We start from the raw sequence: 14,218 nt of genomic DNA on the forward strand, positions 1-14,218 counted from the left end.
AACTAAGAACAGATGTAGTCCTTGGTTCACCTCAGACTTGACTGCCCTTAACCAGCACAAAACATCCTGTGGTGTTCTGCATTAGCATCGAATAGCCCCCGTGATATGCAACGTTTCAGGGAAGTCAGGAACCAATAGACACAGTCAGTTAGGAAAGGCTAGCTTTTTCAAACAGAAATTTGCATCCTGTAGCACTAATTCCAAAAAGTTCTGGGACACTGTAAAGTCCATGGAGAATAAGAGCACCTCCTCCCAACTGCCCACTGCACTGAGGCTAGGAAATACTTTCACCACTGATAAATCTACAATAATCACTAATTTCAATAAGCATTTTTCTACGGCTGGCCATGCTTTCCACCTGTGCACTCCTACACAGGCCAACAGCTCTGCACCCCCTGCAGCAACTTGAACAAAACATTTGTTTATATGATAGCTACGTTGCCATAGAAATATGAAAACACAAACTGTGCGTAACTTCCGGGTGTCGTCTTTAAGGGTGCGTTCGGAAATTCACTGCGTTTCTTCTCTCGGGGGTTCAGGCCGAGGTGTAGGCTTGGTCCCAGCGTCCAAGTTAACGCTAATTGTCTAAAATTGGCTCTCTTGCTAGCTACTTCTACATTTTAGCAGACGCTCTTATCCAGACTTATAGTAGTGAATAAATACATTTCATTTACTGGCCCCCCGTGTGAATCGAACCCACAACCCTGGCATTGCACACACCATGCTCTACCAACTGAGCCACAGGATTGCAAGTGACAGAATACTTCTGAACCCGCTGATCATTTCACTCACCCAGCAGAGTTAGTTAGGTTTGTTGAGCATTGGTGACTGTATTTGTGCTGCAGGCAATTATTTTTATATATATATATATATATATATATATATATATATATATATATATATATATATATATATATATATATTTTTGCCGATGTTTACTGACACCGGTCATATTGAACGGGCGTTGCGCATTCGTAAAATGCAACAGTTATTCTGTGCTCTGGTCGGAGTGGATAACCAGAGGGAGTCAGGGTAATATAATAGTAATATAACAGTAATATAGTGTATTGTGGCTCGCTTCGGTTTTAACTGAGTAGTAACGTTTGCGGAAAACATTTTCTTCCAACAAGTGTGCAACTAGGCATTATGTTAGCCACCGTGCTAGCTAGCTAATCCTGCACTGGCTAGCATTACCTTCGTCAGCTGTCCTGCGAAATCAAGGACAGATGACCATTTCACTCACAATTCCCAAAGAAATCACTATCCAGTTCTATGTTCAGTACATGAGCTAACTAACCTAACTTTATAAGGATGGATTCAAAGAGAGACATGAAAGATCAAGGTAAGTTCATAGCTAGATGGATGGATGGCTTGTTGCTAGCTAGCTAGCTAACCATAACAGAGCAACAGTAGCCTGCTGCCTGGACATCCACTTGCTAACGTTATGCTACTGCATAATCACTTGATTAAACCCAGCTCAACTAACGTTATTTTTAACCATAACGGATAGCAAACAACGTTTTCTTCCTAAAGCTTAGTTGATTATTATGCCATCATTGATACAGTATCATTATTCGTCCAGTCACTCATTCATAATTCATGAATTGCTCTGTATTTGCTTGGTAGCCGTGTAGGCTAAGTCTTAGCCATGTAACCAGCAAGCTACAATGAAATCATGTAATTATTTGCCCCCAGACAGAATAGTAGTCAGCACTGTTTTGGAGCTGGAAACGGCATTACGTTTTACAACCATTGATTTCAAAGCTTAACAAACCATACAACTCTATTCATAAGGACTACTTTAACATTTCCACTGAAAACGTTACAAAAACGAATTTAGTGGAAGGACTGTGCAAATGTAGACTTTGATAACAGAATTATGGTAAAATCCCCAGCCCCAGGTTTTTATGCCAACACGTTTTCCAAAAATGCTCTGAATTAAGATTGAAAGATGTCTGCAGAAAGAATGGGGTGTCAGCTATGACATGCCACCTTGAGTTTGAACAAATCTCTTTTGGTTATTGAGTGAAGTGGATTTGCACCTGGTAATGTAATTACATCATGGGTCCCTGATCTGTACTGCACAAAAATGCATAAATATGAGTTTGAATGTCATTGTCCTCATGTTTCACAAGTTTGGACATCATAGTGCAGTTCAGTACAGAGCAGACTACAATAGAGTATAGTTTACTACAGCACATACTGTACTTTCCTGTACTGTATTGTACTGTACTCTACTTAAGTGATAATGCTGAAGAAGCCGGTGTTTGGAGGATATATTGGCACGGGTGTTATTAGGCCGAGGTGGAGGGCCAGTAAACCATGCCAATATTACATTTACGTCATTTAGCAGACGCTCATCCAGAGCGACTTACAGATTGGTGCATTCACCATATGGTCCATATATATCCTCCAAACCTCGGCTTTGAGGGCATTATCAATTTTATACAACAGGTTACCAACATATTCAAATAATAATTGACATATTTTCATTAAACATTAATTTGATTAATTTATTTATACTATTTCATCCTTCCACAAGATATAGTTCAGACGCAAATCTAGGGTTGCTACACAAGCCGGAAGGTCGTTCGTTCTATTGGTTCGGTTGCCAGAGCCGCGACCCAGTCGTTCATTCTAAATGTTCCATACTCGCTGGCAACATTCTTATCCCTTGCTTGCTAGCTAGCCAACTATGGCTAACTTAGTCACGTCAAAAAATGCAGCCAGAATAACAGCAAAGTAGTTGCATTTGTTTAAGCTGTTTTCTAGTGACATTTATTTGGATACATCCAGTCCACCATAGTCCCTGTGCCCAAGAACACTAAGGTAACCTGTCTAAATGACTACAGACCCGTAGCACTCACGTCCGTAGCCATGAAGTGCTTTGAAAGGCTGGTCATGGCTCACATCAACACCATTATCCCAGAAACCCTAGACCCACTCCAATTTGCATACCGACCCAACAGATCCACAGATGATGCAATCTCTATTGCACTCCACACTGCCCTTTCCCACCTGGACAAAAGGAACACCTATGTGAGAATGCTATTCATTGACTACAGCTCAGCGTTCAACACCATAGTAACTTCAAAGCTCATCACTAAGCTAAAGACCCTGGGACTAAACACCTCCCTTTGCAGCTGGGGCTGGACTTCCTGATGGGCCGCCCCCAGGTGGTAAGGATAGGTAATACATCCGCCACGCTGATCCTCAACACTGGGGCCCCTCAGTGGTGCGTGCTCAGTCCCCTCCTGTACTCCCTGTTCAGTCATGACTGCATGGCCAGGCACGACCCCAACACAATCATCAAGAGAGACCTGGCTGTGTGGTGCCAGGACAACAACCTCTCCCTCAACATGATCAAGACTAAGGTGATGATTGTGGACTACAGGAAAAAGAGGACCGAGCACAGCCCCATTAACATCGACAGGGCTGTAGTGGAGCAGGTTGGGAGCTTCAAGTTCCTTGGTGTCCACCTCACCAACAAACTATCATGGTCCAAGCACACCAAGACAGTCATGAAGAGGGCACGACAAAACCTATTCCCCCTCAGGAGACTGAAAAGATTTGGTATGGGTCCTCAGATCCTCAAAAGGTTCTACAGCTGCAACATCGAGAGCATCCTGACTGGTTGCATCACTACCTGGTACGGCAACTGCTCGGCCTCCGACCACAAGGCACTACAGAGGGTAGTGCGTACGGTCCAGTATATCACTGGAGCTCACCTGCCTGCCATCCAGGACCTCTATACCAGGCGGAGTCAGAGGAAGGCCCTAAAAATGGTCAGACTCGAACCACCCTAGTCATAGACTGTTCTCTCTGCTACCACACGGCAAGTGGTACCAGAGAGCAAAAGGCTTCTTAACAGCTTCTACCTGCAATCCATACGACTCCTGAACAGCTAATCAAAGGGCTACCCAGAGTATTTGCATTGCCCCATCCCCTCCCCCGTATTTTACACTGCTGCTACTCTGTTTATTATCTATGCATAGTCACTTTAATAATTCTACCTACATGTACATATTACCTCGACTAACCGGTGCCCCCGTACATTGACTTTGTACCGGTACCCCCTGTATATAGCCTCCACATTGACTCTGTACCGGTACCCCCTGTATATAGCCTCCACATTGACTCTGTACCGGTACCACCTGTATATAGCCTCCACATTGATTCTGTACCGGTACCCCCTGTATATAGCCTCCATATTGACTCTGTACCGGTACCCCCTGTATATAGCCTCCACATTGACTCTGTACCGGTACACCCTGTATATAGTCTCCACATTGACTCTGTACCGTAATACCCTGTATATAGCCTCCACAATGACTCTGTACCGTAACACCCTGTATATAGCCTCCACATTGACTCTGTACCGTAACACCCTGTATATAGTCTCCACATTGACTTTGTACCGGTACCCCCTGTATATAGCCTCCACATTGACTCTGTACCGGTACCCCCTGTATATAGCCTCCACATTGACTCTGTACCGTAACACCCTGTATATAGTCTCCACATTGACTTTGTACCGGTACCCCCTGTATATAGCTTCGCTATTGTTATTTTACTGCTGCAGTTGAATCATTTCTTACTTTTATTTTCAATTTTTTACTTAACCAACAATGCAATTTTAAGAAAAATAAGAGTTAAGGGCTTGAAAGTAAGCATTTCACTGTAAGGTCTACTACACCTGTTGTATTCAGCATTTCACTGTGAGGTCTACTACACCTGTTGTATTCAGCATTTCACTGTAAGGTCTACTACACCTGTTGTATTCAGCATTTCACTGTGAGGTCTACTACACCTGTTGTATTCAGCATTTCACTGTAAGGTCTACACATGTTGTATTCAGCATTTCACTGTGAGGTCTACTACACCTGTTGTATTCAGCATTTCACTGTGAGGTCTACTACACCTGTTGTATTCAGCATTTCACTGTGAGGTCTACTACACCTGTTGTATTCAGCATTTCACTGTAAGGTCTACTACACCTGTTGTATTCAGCATTTCACTGTGAGGTCTACTACACCTGTTGTATTCAGCATTTCATTGTGAGGTCTACTACACCTGTTGTATTCAGCATTTCATTGTGAGGTCTACTACACCTGTTGTATTCAGCATTTCACTGTAAGGTCTACTACACCTGTTGTATTCAGCATTTCACTGTGAGGTCTACTACACCTGTTGTATTCAGCATTTCACTGTAAGGTCTACTACACCTGTTGTATTCAGCATTTCACTGTGAGGTCTACACCTGTTGTATTCAGCATTTCACTGTAAGGTCTACTACACCTGTTGTATTCAGCATTTCACTGTGAGGTCTACTACACCTGTTGTATTCAGCATTTCACTGTAAGGTCTACACCTGTTGTATTCAGCATTTCATTGTGAGGTCTACTACACCTGTTGTATTCAGCATTTCACTGTAAGGTCTACTACACCTGTTGTATTCAGCATGTCACAAATAGGATTTGATTTGATATCCTCCACTCTGATAGGTTAACTAGTGTTCTTCTTCTCTTCCTTTATACCCCAGAAACCGAAAGAGTCTCCAAGGTGACGGCTGTGCTGCTGAAGTCCCGGACGGGAGAGTTTGATCTAGAATCTATTCTGTTCCTGAAGCTCCGAGGTCTCGGTAAAATCAGATTACGTCATTGTCACCTTGTAATCGAGCCAGAACCAAACACTAGCTAGAAGAGTTTGTTGTTGTCGTCGTCGTACTTCTTTCTCTCTAGAATAACACAAGTCTCGCTCTCTAGCTTCATCTTGGCTGCTTCACATCATGAGTTTGTTGCCAACTTGATATTGTAGCTTCATTGTAAAGCCCTTTCGTTTAACGTGTGGTGGTGATGGCTATGTGTGTTTTCCAGGATCAGCTGGTTGTGAAGGTTTTGTAACAAGAGAGTTTGTCCTATGATTGTCTGTTCTCCAGGGATCTATGATCTAGGCTGTATCGGGGACTGTATAAATCTGGAGAGACTGGATCTGTCTGGTAACAACATCACTAATCTGGCTCCGCTCTCTTCTCTGAGACTTCTACAGATACTCAATGTGTCAGCCAACAGGATCTCTAACTTAGGTACAGAATATTACAAGACACAACTGCATGTGAAACTGTCATGGGATCCATTCGTTCACTGTTTCCATTGTGCTATTATAATACAGATATAGTACAAGTCAAGTGTGACGGTGTGGAGATGTCAGATTGGTGGTCCACTATGATGGTCATCTTTTAAAGATGAAATCCCCATCAGGGGAAACAGCGCCACTGGTCGTCCTAACGCCTTTATTGTTTTTGTTTTTGTTGACGAACTGAGGTGTTGTAATATCCCAAACGAACATGGCAGTTTCTCCATTAACGATTCCAGCTTTAAATGTTTTTATGTTCTGTCTGCTTCCAGAAGACATTTCCAGCTGTGATAGTTTACAGAGTCTAAATGTGGCTGGGAACCTCATATCCAGGTAAATATGTATTTACTAGTTACAGTACTGTGATAACAGTGTAGGTACTGATAACAGTGTAGGTCCAATAACAGGTCTAATAACAGGTCTAATAACAGGTCTAATAACAGGTCTAATAACAGGTCCAATAACAGGTCTAATAACAGGTCCAATAACAGGTCCAATAACAGGTCTAATAACAGGTCCAATAACAGGTCCAATAACAGGTCTAATAACAGGTCCAATAACAGGTCCAATAACAGTGTAGGTCTAATAACAGGTCCAACAACAGGTCCAATAACAGGTCCAATAACAGTGTAGGTCCAATAACAGGTCCAATAACAGGTCTAATAACAGGTCCAATAACAGGTCTAATAACAGGTCCAATAACAGGTCCAATAACAGGTCCAATAACAGGTCCAATAACAGGTCTAATAACAGGTCTAATAACAGGTCTAATAACAGGTCCAATAACAGGTCCAATAACAGGTCCAATAACAGGTCTAATAACAGGTCTAATAACAGGTCCAATAACAGGTCCAATAACAGGTCCAATAACAGGTCTAATAACAGGTCCAATAACAGGTCCAATAACAGGTCTAATAACAGGTCCAATAACAGGTCCAATAACAGGTCCAATAACAGGTCTAATAACAGGTCTAATAACAGGTCTAATAACAGGTCCAGTAACAGGTCCAGTAACAGGTCCAATAACAGGTCTAATAACAGGTCCAATAACAGGTCTAATAACAGGTCCAATAACAGGTCTAATAACAGGTCCAGTAACAGGTCCAATAACAGGTCCAATAACAGGTCCAATAACAGGTCTAATAACAGGTCTAATAACAGGTCCAGTAACAGGTCCAGTAACAGGTCCAATAACAGGTCTAATAACAGGTCCAATAACAGGTCTAATAACAGGTCTAATAACAGGTCCAATAACAGGTCTAATAACAGGTCCAATAACAGGTCTAATAACAGGTCCAATAACAGGTCCAATAACAGGTCCAATAACAGGTCCAATAACAGGTCCAATAACAGGTCCAATAACAGGTCCAATAATAGGTCTAATAACAGGTCTAATAACAGGTCCAATAACAGGTCCAATAACAGGTCTAATAACAGGTCTAATAACAGTGTAGGTCCAATAACAGGTCCAATAACAGGTCCAATAACAGGTCCAATAACAGGTCTAATAACAGGTCTAATAACAGGTCTAATAACAGGTCCAATAACAGGTCCAATAACGGGTCCAATAACAGGTCTAATAACAGGTCCAATAACAGGTCTAATAACAGGTCCAATAACAGGTCCAATAACAGGTCCAATAACAGGTCTAATAACAGGTCCAATAACAGGTCTAATAACAGGTCCAGTAACAGGTCTAATAACAGGTCCAATAACAGGTCTAATAACAGGTCCAATAGCAGGTCTAATAACAGGTCTAATAACAGGTCCAATAACAGGTCTAATAACAGGTCCAATAACAGGTCTAATAACAGGTCCAATAACAGGTCCAATAACAGGTCTAATAACAGGTCCAGTAACAGGTCTAATAACAGGTCCAGTAACAGGTCTAATAACAGGTCCAGTAACAGGTCTAATAACAGGTCTAATAACAGGTCCAATAACAGGTCTAATAACAGGTCCAATAACAGGTCCAATAACAGGTCCAATAACAGTGTAGGTCCAATAACAGGTCCAATAACAGGTCCAATAACAGGTCCAATAACAGGTCTAATAACAGGTCTAATAACAGGTCCAATAACAGGTCCAATAACAGGTCTAATAACAGGTCTAATAACAGGTCCAGTAACAGGTCCAATAACAACAGGTCTAATAACAGGTCTAATAACAGGTCTAATAACCAGGTAGGTCCAATAACAGGTCCAATAACAGGTCCAATAACAGGTCCAACAACAGGTCTAATAACAGGTCCAATAACAGGTCCAATAACAGGTCCAACAACAGGTCCAATAACAGGTCCAATAACAGGTCCAATAACAGGTCTAATAACAGGTCCAACAACAGGTCCAACAACAGGTCCAATAACAGGTCTAATAACAGGTCCAATAACAGGTCCCAATAACAGGTCCCAATTAAACGAGGTCTAATACCAGGTCCCAATTAACAGGTCCAATTAACAGGTCTCCAATAACAGGTCCAATAAACAGGTCCATAACGGTCTATAACAGTCCCAATAACAGGTCCAATAACAGGTCTAATAACAGGTCCAATAACAGTGTAGGTCCAATAACAGGTCTAATAACAGGTCCAATAACAGGTCCAATAACAGGTCCAATAACAGGTCCAATAACAGGTCCAATAACAGGTCTAATAACAGGTCTAATAACAGGTCCAATAACAGGTCCAATAACAGGTCTAATAACAGGTCCAATAACAGGTCTAATAACAGGTCCAATAACAGGTCCAATAACAGGTCCAATAACAGGTCTAATAACAGGTCCAATAACAGGTCTAATAACAGGTCCAATAACAGGTCTAATAACAGGTCTATTAACAGGTCCAATAACAGGTCCAATAACAGGTCTAATAACAGGTCCAATAACAGGTCCAATAACAGGTCTAATAACAGGTCCAATAACAGGTCCAATAACAGGTCCAATAACAGGTCTAATAACAGGTCCAATAACAGGTCTAATAACAGGTCCAATAACAGGTCCAATAACAGGTCCAATAACAGGTCCAATAACAGGTCCAATAACAGGTTCAATAACAGTGTAGGTCCAATAACAGGTCTAATAACAGGTCCAATAACAGGTCCAATAACAGGTCTAATAACAGGTCCAATAACAGGTCCAATAACAGGTCCAATAACAGGTCTAATAACAGGTCCAATAACAGGTCTAATAACAGGTCTAATAACAGGTTCAATAACAGTGTAGGTCCAATAACAGGTCTAATAACAGGTCCATAACAGTTTAGGTGCACAGTCTTGCAATGTGAATGGTATGGTTGAGCATCAACATGGTCTTAAAACCTCTTGCTTTAGAATGATCAGTCTGGAGGCTTTTTGGGAAATTAAACTTTGTTTGTTTTTAATCATCAAAAGTATTGACAACATCCACTGCCTTCAGTCGTTGAGGAAGCTGGAGAATATTCGCCTGAAAGACAACACCTATAACTACACCAACCCAGGTGAGTCATTCCATTACATTTATGTTTTTTAGAAACTATTAACTAGTGCACTACTACAACATTATCTGGTTCTATTTATAGACTGACATCACCTGGTTCTGGTTCTAGGCTGACATCATCTGGCTCTGTTTATAGACTGACATCATCTGGTTCTGTTTATAGACTGACATCGTCTGGTTGGGTTTATAGACTGACATCGTCTGGTTCTGTTTATAGACTGACATCATCTGGTTCTGGTTCTGTCTGGTTCTGTTTATAGACTGACATCGTCTGGTTCTAGACTGACATCATATGGTTCTGTTTATAGACTGACATCATCTGGTTCTAGACTGACATCTGGTTCTGGTTCTAGACTGACATCGTCTGGCTCTGTTTATAGACTGACATCGTCTGGTTCTGTTTATAGACTGACATCGTCTGGTTCTGTTTATAGACTGACATCATCTGGCTCTGTTTATAGACTGACATCATCTTGTTCTGTTTATAGACTGACATCATCTGGCTCTGTTTATATACTGACATCGTCTGGTTGGGTTTATAGACTGACATCATCTGGTTCTGTTTATAGACTGACATCTGGTTCTGTTTATAGACTGATCGTCTGGTTCTGTTTATAGACTGATCATCTGGTTCTGTTTATATACTGACATCTGATTGGGTTTTTAGTTTGTAAGAACTCGTCCTACAGAAACATTCTTCTGGAGATGTTCCCAAACATCAGAGTGTTGGATGGTGAGACATTTTCTATTCATTCCAGGTTTCATTAGAGGTTTTATGGTATATTGTTTGTTTGTCAAGTAACAATGATCTATCCTGTCCAATGCTCTGTTTTAGGTGAAAGAGTGGTTGGACGTGGGAGTGACTTATATAAATTATGCAAAGACATTGATGAAACTATCAAAGGTATTTATTTCAATGAGCTTGAAACTATTAGACATTTTCAGAACAGAGAAGAAGGTCATTGTCTATTTGCATCTCTTTGACTCGATCTGAGATTACACTTTTGAGAAGCCAAATGTATTGTTGTCTCTACCTTCTTGCCCTTTGTGCTGTTGTCTTTGCCCAATAATGTTTGTACCATGTGTTGTCCTGCTACCATGTTGTGTTGCTACCATGCTGTGTTGTCATGTTGTGTTTCTACCATGTTGTTGTCATGTTGTATTGCTACCATGCTGTGTTGTCATGTTGTGTTGCTACCATGCTGTGTTGTCATGTTGTGTTGCTACCATGTTGTTGTCATGTTGTGTTGCTACCATGTTGTTGTCATGTTGTGTTGCTACCATGTTGTTGTCATGTTGTGTTGCTACCATGTTGTTGTCATGTTGTGTTGCTACCATGTTGTTGTCATGTTGTGTTGCTACCATGCTGTGTTTCTACCATGTTGTTGTCATGTTGTGTTGCTACCATGTTGTTGTCATGTTGTGTTGCTACGATGTTGTGTTGCTACCATGTTGTTGTTATGTTGTGTTGCTACCATGCTGTGTTGTCATGTGTTACTGCCTTGCTATGTTGTTGTCTTAGGTCTCTCTTTATGTAGTGTTGTGTTGTCTCTCTTGTCGTGATGTGTGTTTTGTCCTGTATTTTTATGTTTAATCCCAGGCCCCCGTCCCAGCAGGAGGCCTTTTGCCTTTTGGTAGGCCATCATTGTAAATAAGAATTTGTTCTTAAAACTGACTTGCCTAGTTAAATAAAGGTTAAATTAATAAAACAACTAAAATATTGAAATGGCGTGAACATATGCTCCTTGCTGAAGTTACGGTGCATTCAGGAAGTACTCATACCCCTCGACTTATTTTTTGTTGTTACAGCCTGAATTCAAAGTTTATTAAATATACTTTTTTTCTCACCCATCTTCACAGAATACAATTTTAGCAAATTTATTGAAAATAAAAGACATAAATATCTAATTTACGTAAGTATTCACACCCCTGAGTCAATACATGTTAGAATCCCCTTTGGCAGTGATTACAGCTGTGAGTCTTTCTGGGTAAGTCTCCAAGAGCTTTGCAAACCTGGATTGTACAATATTTTTGACAATTCTTCAAGCTCTGTCAAGTCTTGCCATAGATTTTCAAGCAGATTGAAGTCAAAACTGTAACTCTGGCACTCCGGAACATTCACTGTCTTCTTGGTAAGCAACTCCAGTGTAGATTTGGCCTTGTGTTTTAGGTTATTGTCCTGCTGAAAGGTGAATTAATCTCCAGTGTAGATTTGGCCTTGTGTTTTAGGTTATTGTCCTGCTGAAATGTGAATTAATCTCCCAGTGTCTGGGACATGCTGAACAAGGTTTTACTCTAGTATTTTGCCTGTGCTTAGCTCTATTCAGTTTCTTTCTTATCCTGAAAAACTCCCCAGTTCTTAATGATGACAAGCATACCCATAACATGATTTAGCCACCACTATGCTTGGAAATATGAGGAGTGGTACTCAGTAATGTATTGGATTTGCCCCAAACATAACACTGTATTCAGAACAAAAAGTAAATTGCTTTGACACATTTTTGGCAGTTTTACTTTAGTGCGTTATTGCAAACAGTGTTGATGTTTTGGAATATTTGTATTCTGTACAGGCTTCCTTCTTTTCACTCTGTCATTTAGGTTAGTATTGTGGAGTAACTACAATGTTATTGATCCATCCTCTGTTTTCTCCTATCACAGCCATTAAACTCTAACTGTTTTAAAGTCACCATTGGCCTCATGGTGAAATCCCTGAGCAGTTTCCTTGTTTTCTGGCAACTGAGTTAGGAAGGACGCCTGTATCTTTGTAGATACATCATCCAAAGTGTAATCAAAGGGATATTCAATGTCTGCTTTTTTTTTAAATTTTACCCATCTACCAATAGGAGCCCTTATTTGCGAGGCATTGGAAAACCTCCCTGGTCTTTGTGTTTGAAATTCACTGCTCGACTGAGGGACCTTACAGATAATTGTGTGTGTGGCGTACAGAGATGAGGTAGTCATTCAAAAATCATATTAAACATCATATTCAAAAAATCAGGCTGTAACACAACAAAACGTGGAAAAAGTCAAGGGGTGTGAATCCTTTCTGAAGGCACTGTATATTTGAAAACGGTAAAATAGTGTTTGACCCAGAAGGTCCTCTTATGTCCCTGTTCAGCTGGTTTCTATAGGAATGGCCAGTTACCAGAGCTGCCTGGCTGTAAGCCCTGGGTCGACAACGACTTCTGGGAGATCAAGAGATCCAACAACTCCATTATAGACGAGGCCTACAAACAGTTCAATGGTAAGAATTAATCCATACTATGTTATTATGAAAATGTATGCACTCACTCTGGATAAGAGTGTCTGCTAAATGAATAAAATGTCAATGTTTTAATGGATACTTCAGGATGTTGGTAATGAGGCCCTTTATCTACTTCCCCAGAGTCAGATGAACTCCTGGAAACCATTTTTATGTCTCTGCTTGCAGTTTGAAGGAAGTAGCTAACTAGCATTGGCTCGCTAAACTACTTCACCAGTTCATCTGCCTCTGTAGACGAAGGGCCTCATTGCCAACATCCTGAAGTATCCCTTTAAATGGACTGTATGTGGACTAATACAATACTGTACATTTTACTAGCTTCCCATTTTTCTAATGCCTGATTTAGGGTTTGACAATCTTGGAGAAAATGTAACTAACGACTGATTTTTTTGTTGTTGTTGATCTCCCTACAGACGTCCTTCATGAATGCAGACTGCTGAACAACAGAGCAACACATGTCATCTCACAGACAGAGAGATCTCTGAGCCTCAAGAACCAGCCAAAGCAGTACTCTGTTTAAAAATGTGCACCAAAGCAGTACTCTGTTTAAAAATGCCGTTTACAACAGGCAACATTGATTGTGAAGTGTGTTTGTGTGATATGTGTTACTTACATGAAACGATGTCATGGCTTCATGTATTTGGATTAAATGATGTTGTTTTATATCCGAATGTTTGACCCAGTGCCAGAACCTTGCCGTGCTCAGCGTTACGTTGCAGACAGTGCTGCATAGTGACACCTAGAGGATACATAACTACCCTTGGGTCTAGTCTAGCCAATGAAAAGCCTCTTACCCCCTTGGGTCTAGCCAATGAAAAGCCTCCTACCCCCCTGAGTCTAGCCAATGAAAAGCCTCCTACCCCCTTGGGTCTAGCCAATGAAAAGCCTCCTACCCCCCTGAGTCTAGCCAATGAAAAGCCTCCTACCCCCTTGAGTCTAGTCTAGCCAATGAAAAGCCTCCTACCCCCTTGGGTCTAGTCTAGCCAATGTAAAGCCTCCTACCCCCTTGGGTCTAGTCTAGCCAATGTAAAGTCTCCTAACCCCTTGGGTCTAGTCTAGCCAATGAAAAGCCTCCTACCCCCTTGGGTCTAGTCTAGCCAATGAAAAGCCTCTTACCCCCTTGAGTCTAGCCAATGAAAAGCCTCCTACCCCCCTGAGTCTAGCCAATGAAAAGCCTCCTACCCCCTTGGGTCTAGTGTAGCCAATGTAAAGTGTCCTACCCCCTTGGGTCTAGTCTAGCCAATGTAAAGTCTCCAACCCCCTTGGGTTTAGTCTAACCAATGAAAAGCCTCCTACCCCCCTGAGTCTAGCCAATGAAAAGCCTCCTACCCCCTTGAGTCTAGTCTAGTCT

The 14,218-nt window shown here is 41.3% G+C and overlaps 1 protein-coding gene across 3 annotated transcripts; it reads left to right on the forward strand.

The window, feature by feature from the left end:
• The first annotated feature begins 923 nt into the window (after positions 1 to 923).
• On the forward strand, positions 924 to 13,538 carry lrrc61 (leucine rich repeat containing 61). Of its 3 annotated transcripts, none has more exons than XM_029751999.1 (9): positions 924 to 1,342; positions 5,543 to 5,641; positions 5,939 to 6,085; positions 6,411 to 6,468; positions 9,521 to 9,606; positions 10,273 to 10,338; positions 10,441 to 10,509; positions 12,724 to 12,849; positions 13,281 to 13,538. In XM_029751999.1, exons 1-9 carry the CDS (start codon positions 1,312 to 1,314, stop codon positions 13,385 to 13,387), a joined length of 789 nt encoding a protein of 262 aa, XP_029607859.1. In that variant the 5' UTR covers positions 924 to 1,311; the 3' UTR covers positions 13,388 to 13,538. The 3 variants fall into 3 exon arrangements, with proteins under 3 accessions (XP_029607859.1, XP_029607858.1, XP_029607860.1); XM_029751998.1 differs by having other exon boundaries at positions 925 to 1,342; positions 6,408 to 6,468; XM_029752000.1 differs by having other exon boundaries at positions 925 to 1,342; positions 5,543 to 5,635; positions 6,408 to 6,468.
• Positions 13,539 to 14,218: the final 680 nt, after the last annotated feature.

Source organism: Salmo trutta, chromosome 4 (assembly GCF_901001165.1).
Source record: "Salmo trutta chromosome 4, fSalTru1.1, whole genome shotgun sequence".
NCBI lineage: Eukaryota > Metazoa > Chordata > Actinopteri > Salmoniformes > Salmonidae > Salmo > Salmo trutta.

Coding starts and splice junctions, on each gene's coding strand:
- lrrc61 (XM_029751998.1), top strand. CDS start 1,312: ATGGATTCAAAGAGAGACATGAAAGATCAAG. Junction 10,510..12,723: donor CATTGATGAAACTATCAAAG/GTATTTATTTCA, acceptor GTCCCTGTTCAG/CTGGTTTCTATAGGAATGGC. Junction 12,850..13,280: donor GGCCTACAAACAGTTCAATG/GTAAGAATTAAT, acceptor ATCTCCCTACAG/ACGTCCTTCATGAATGCAGA.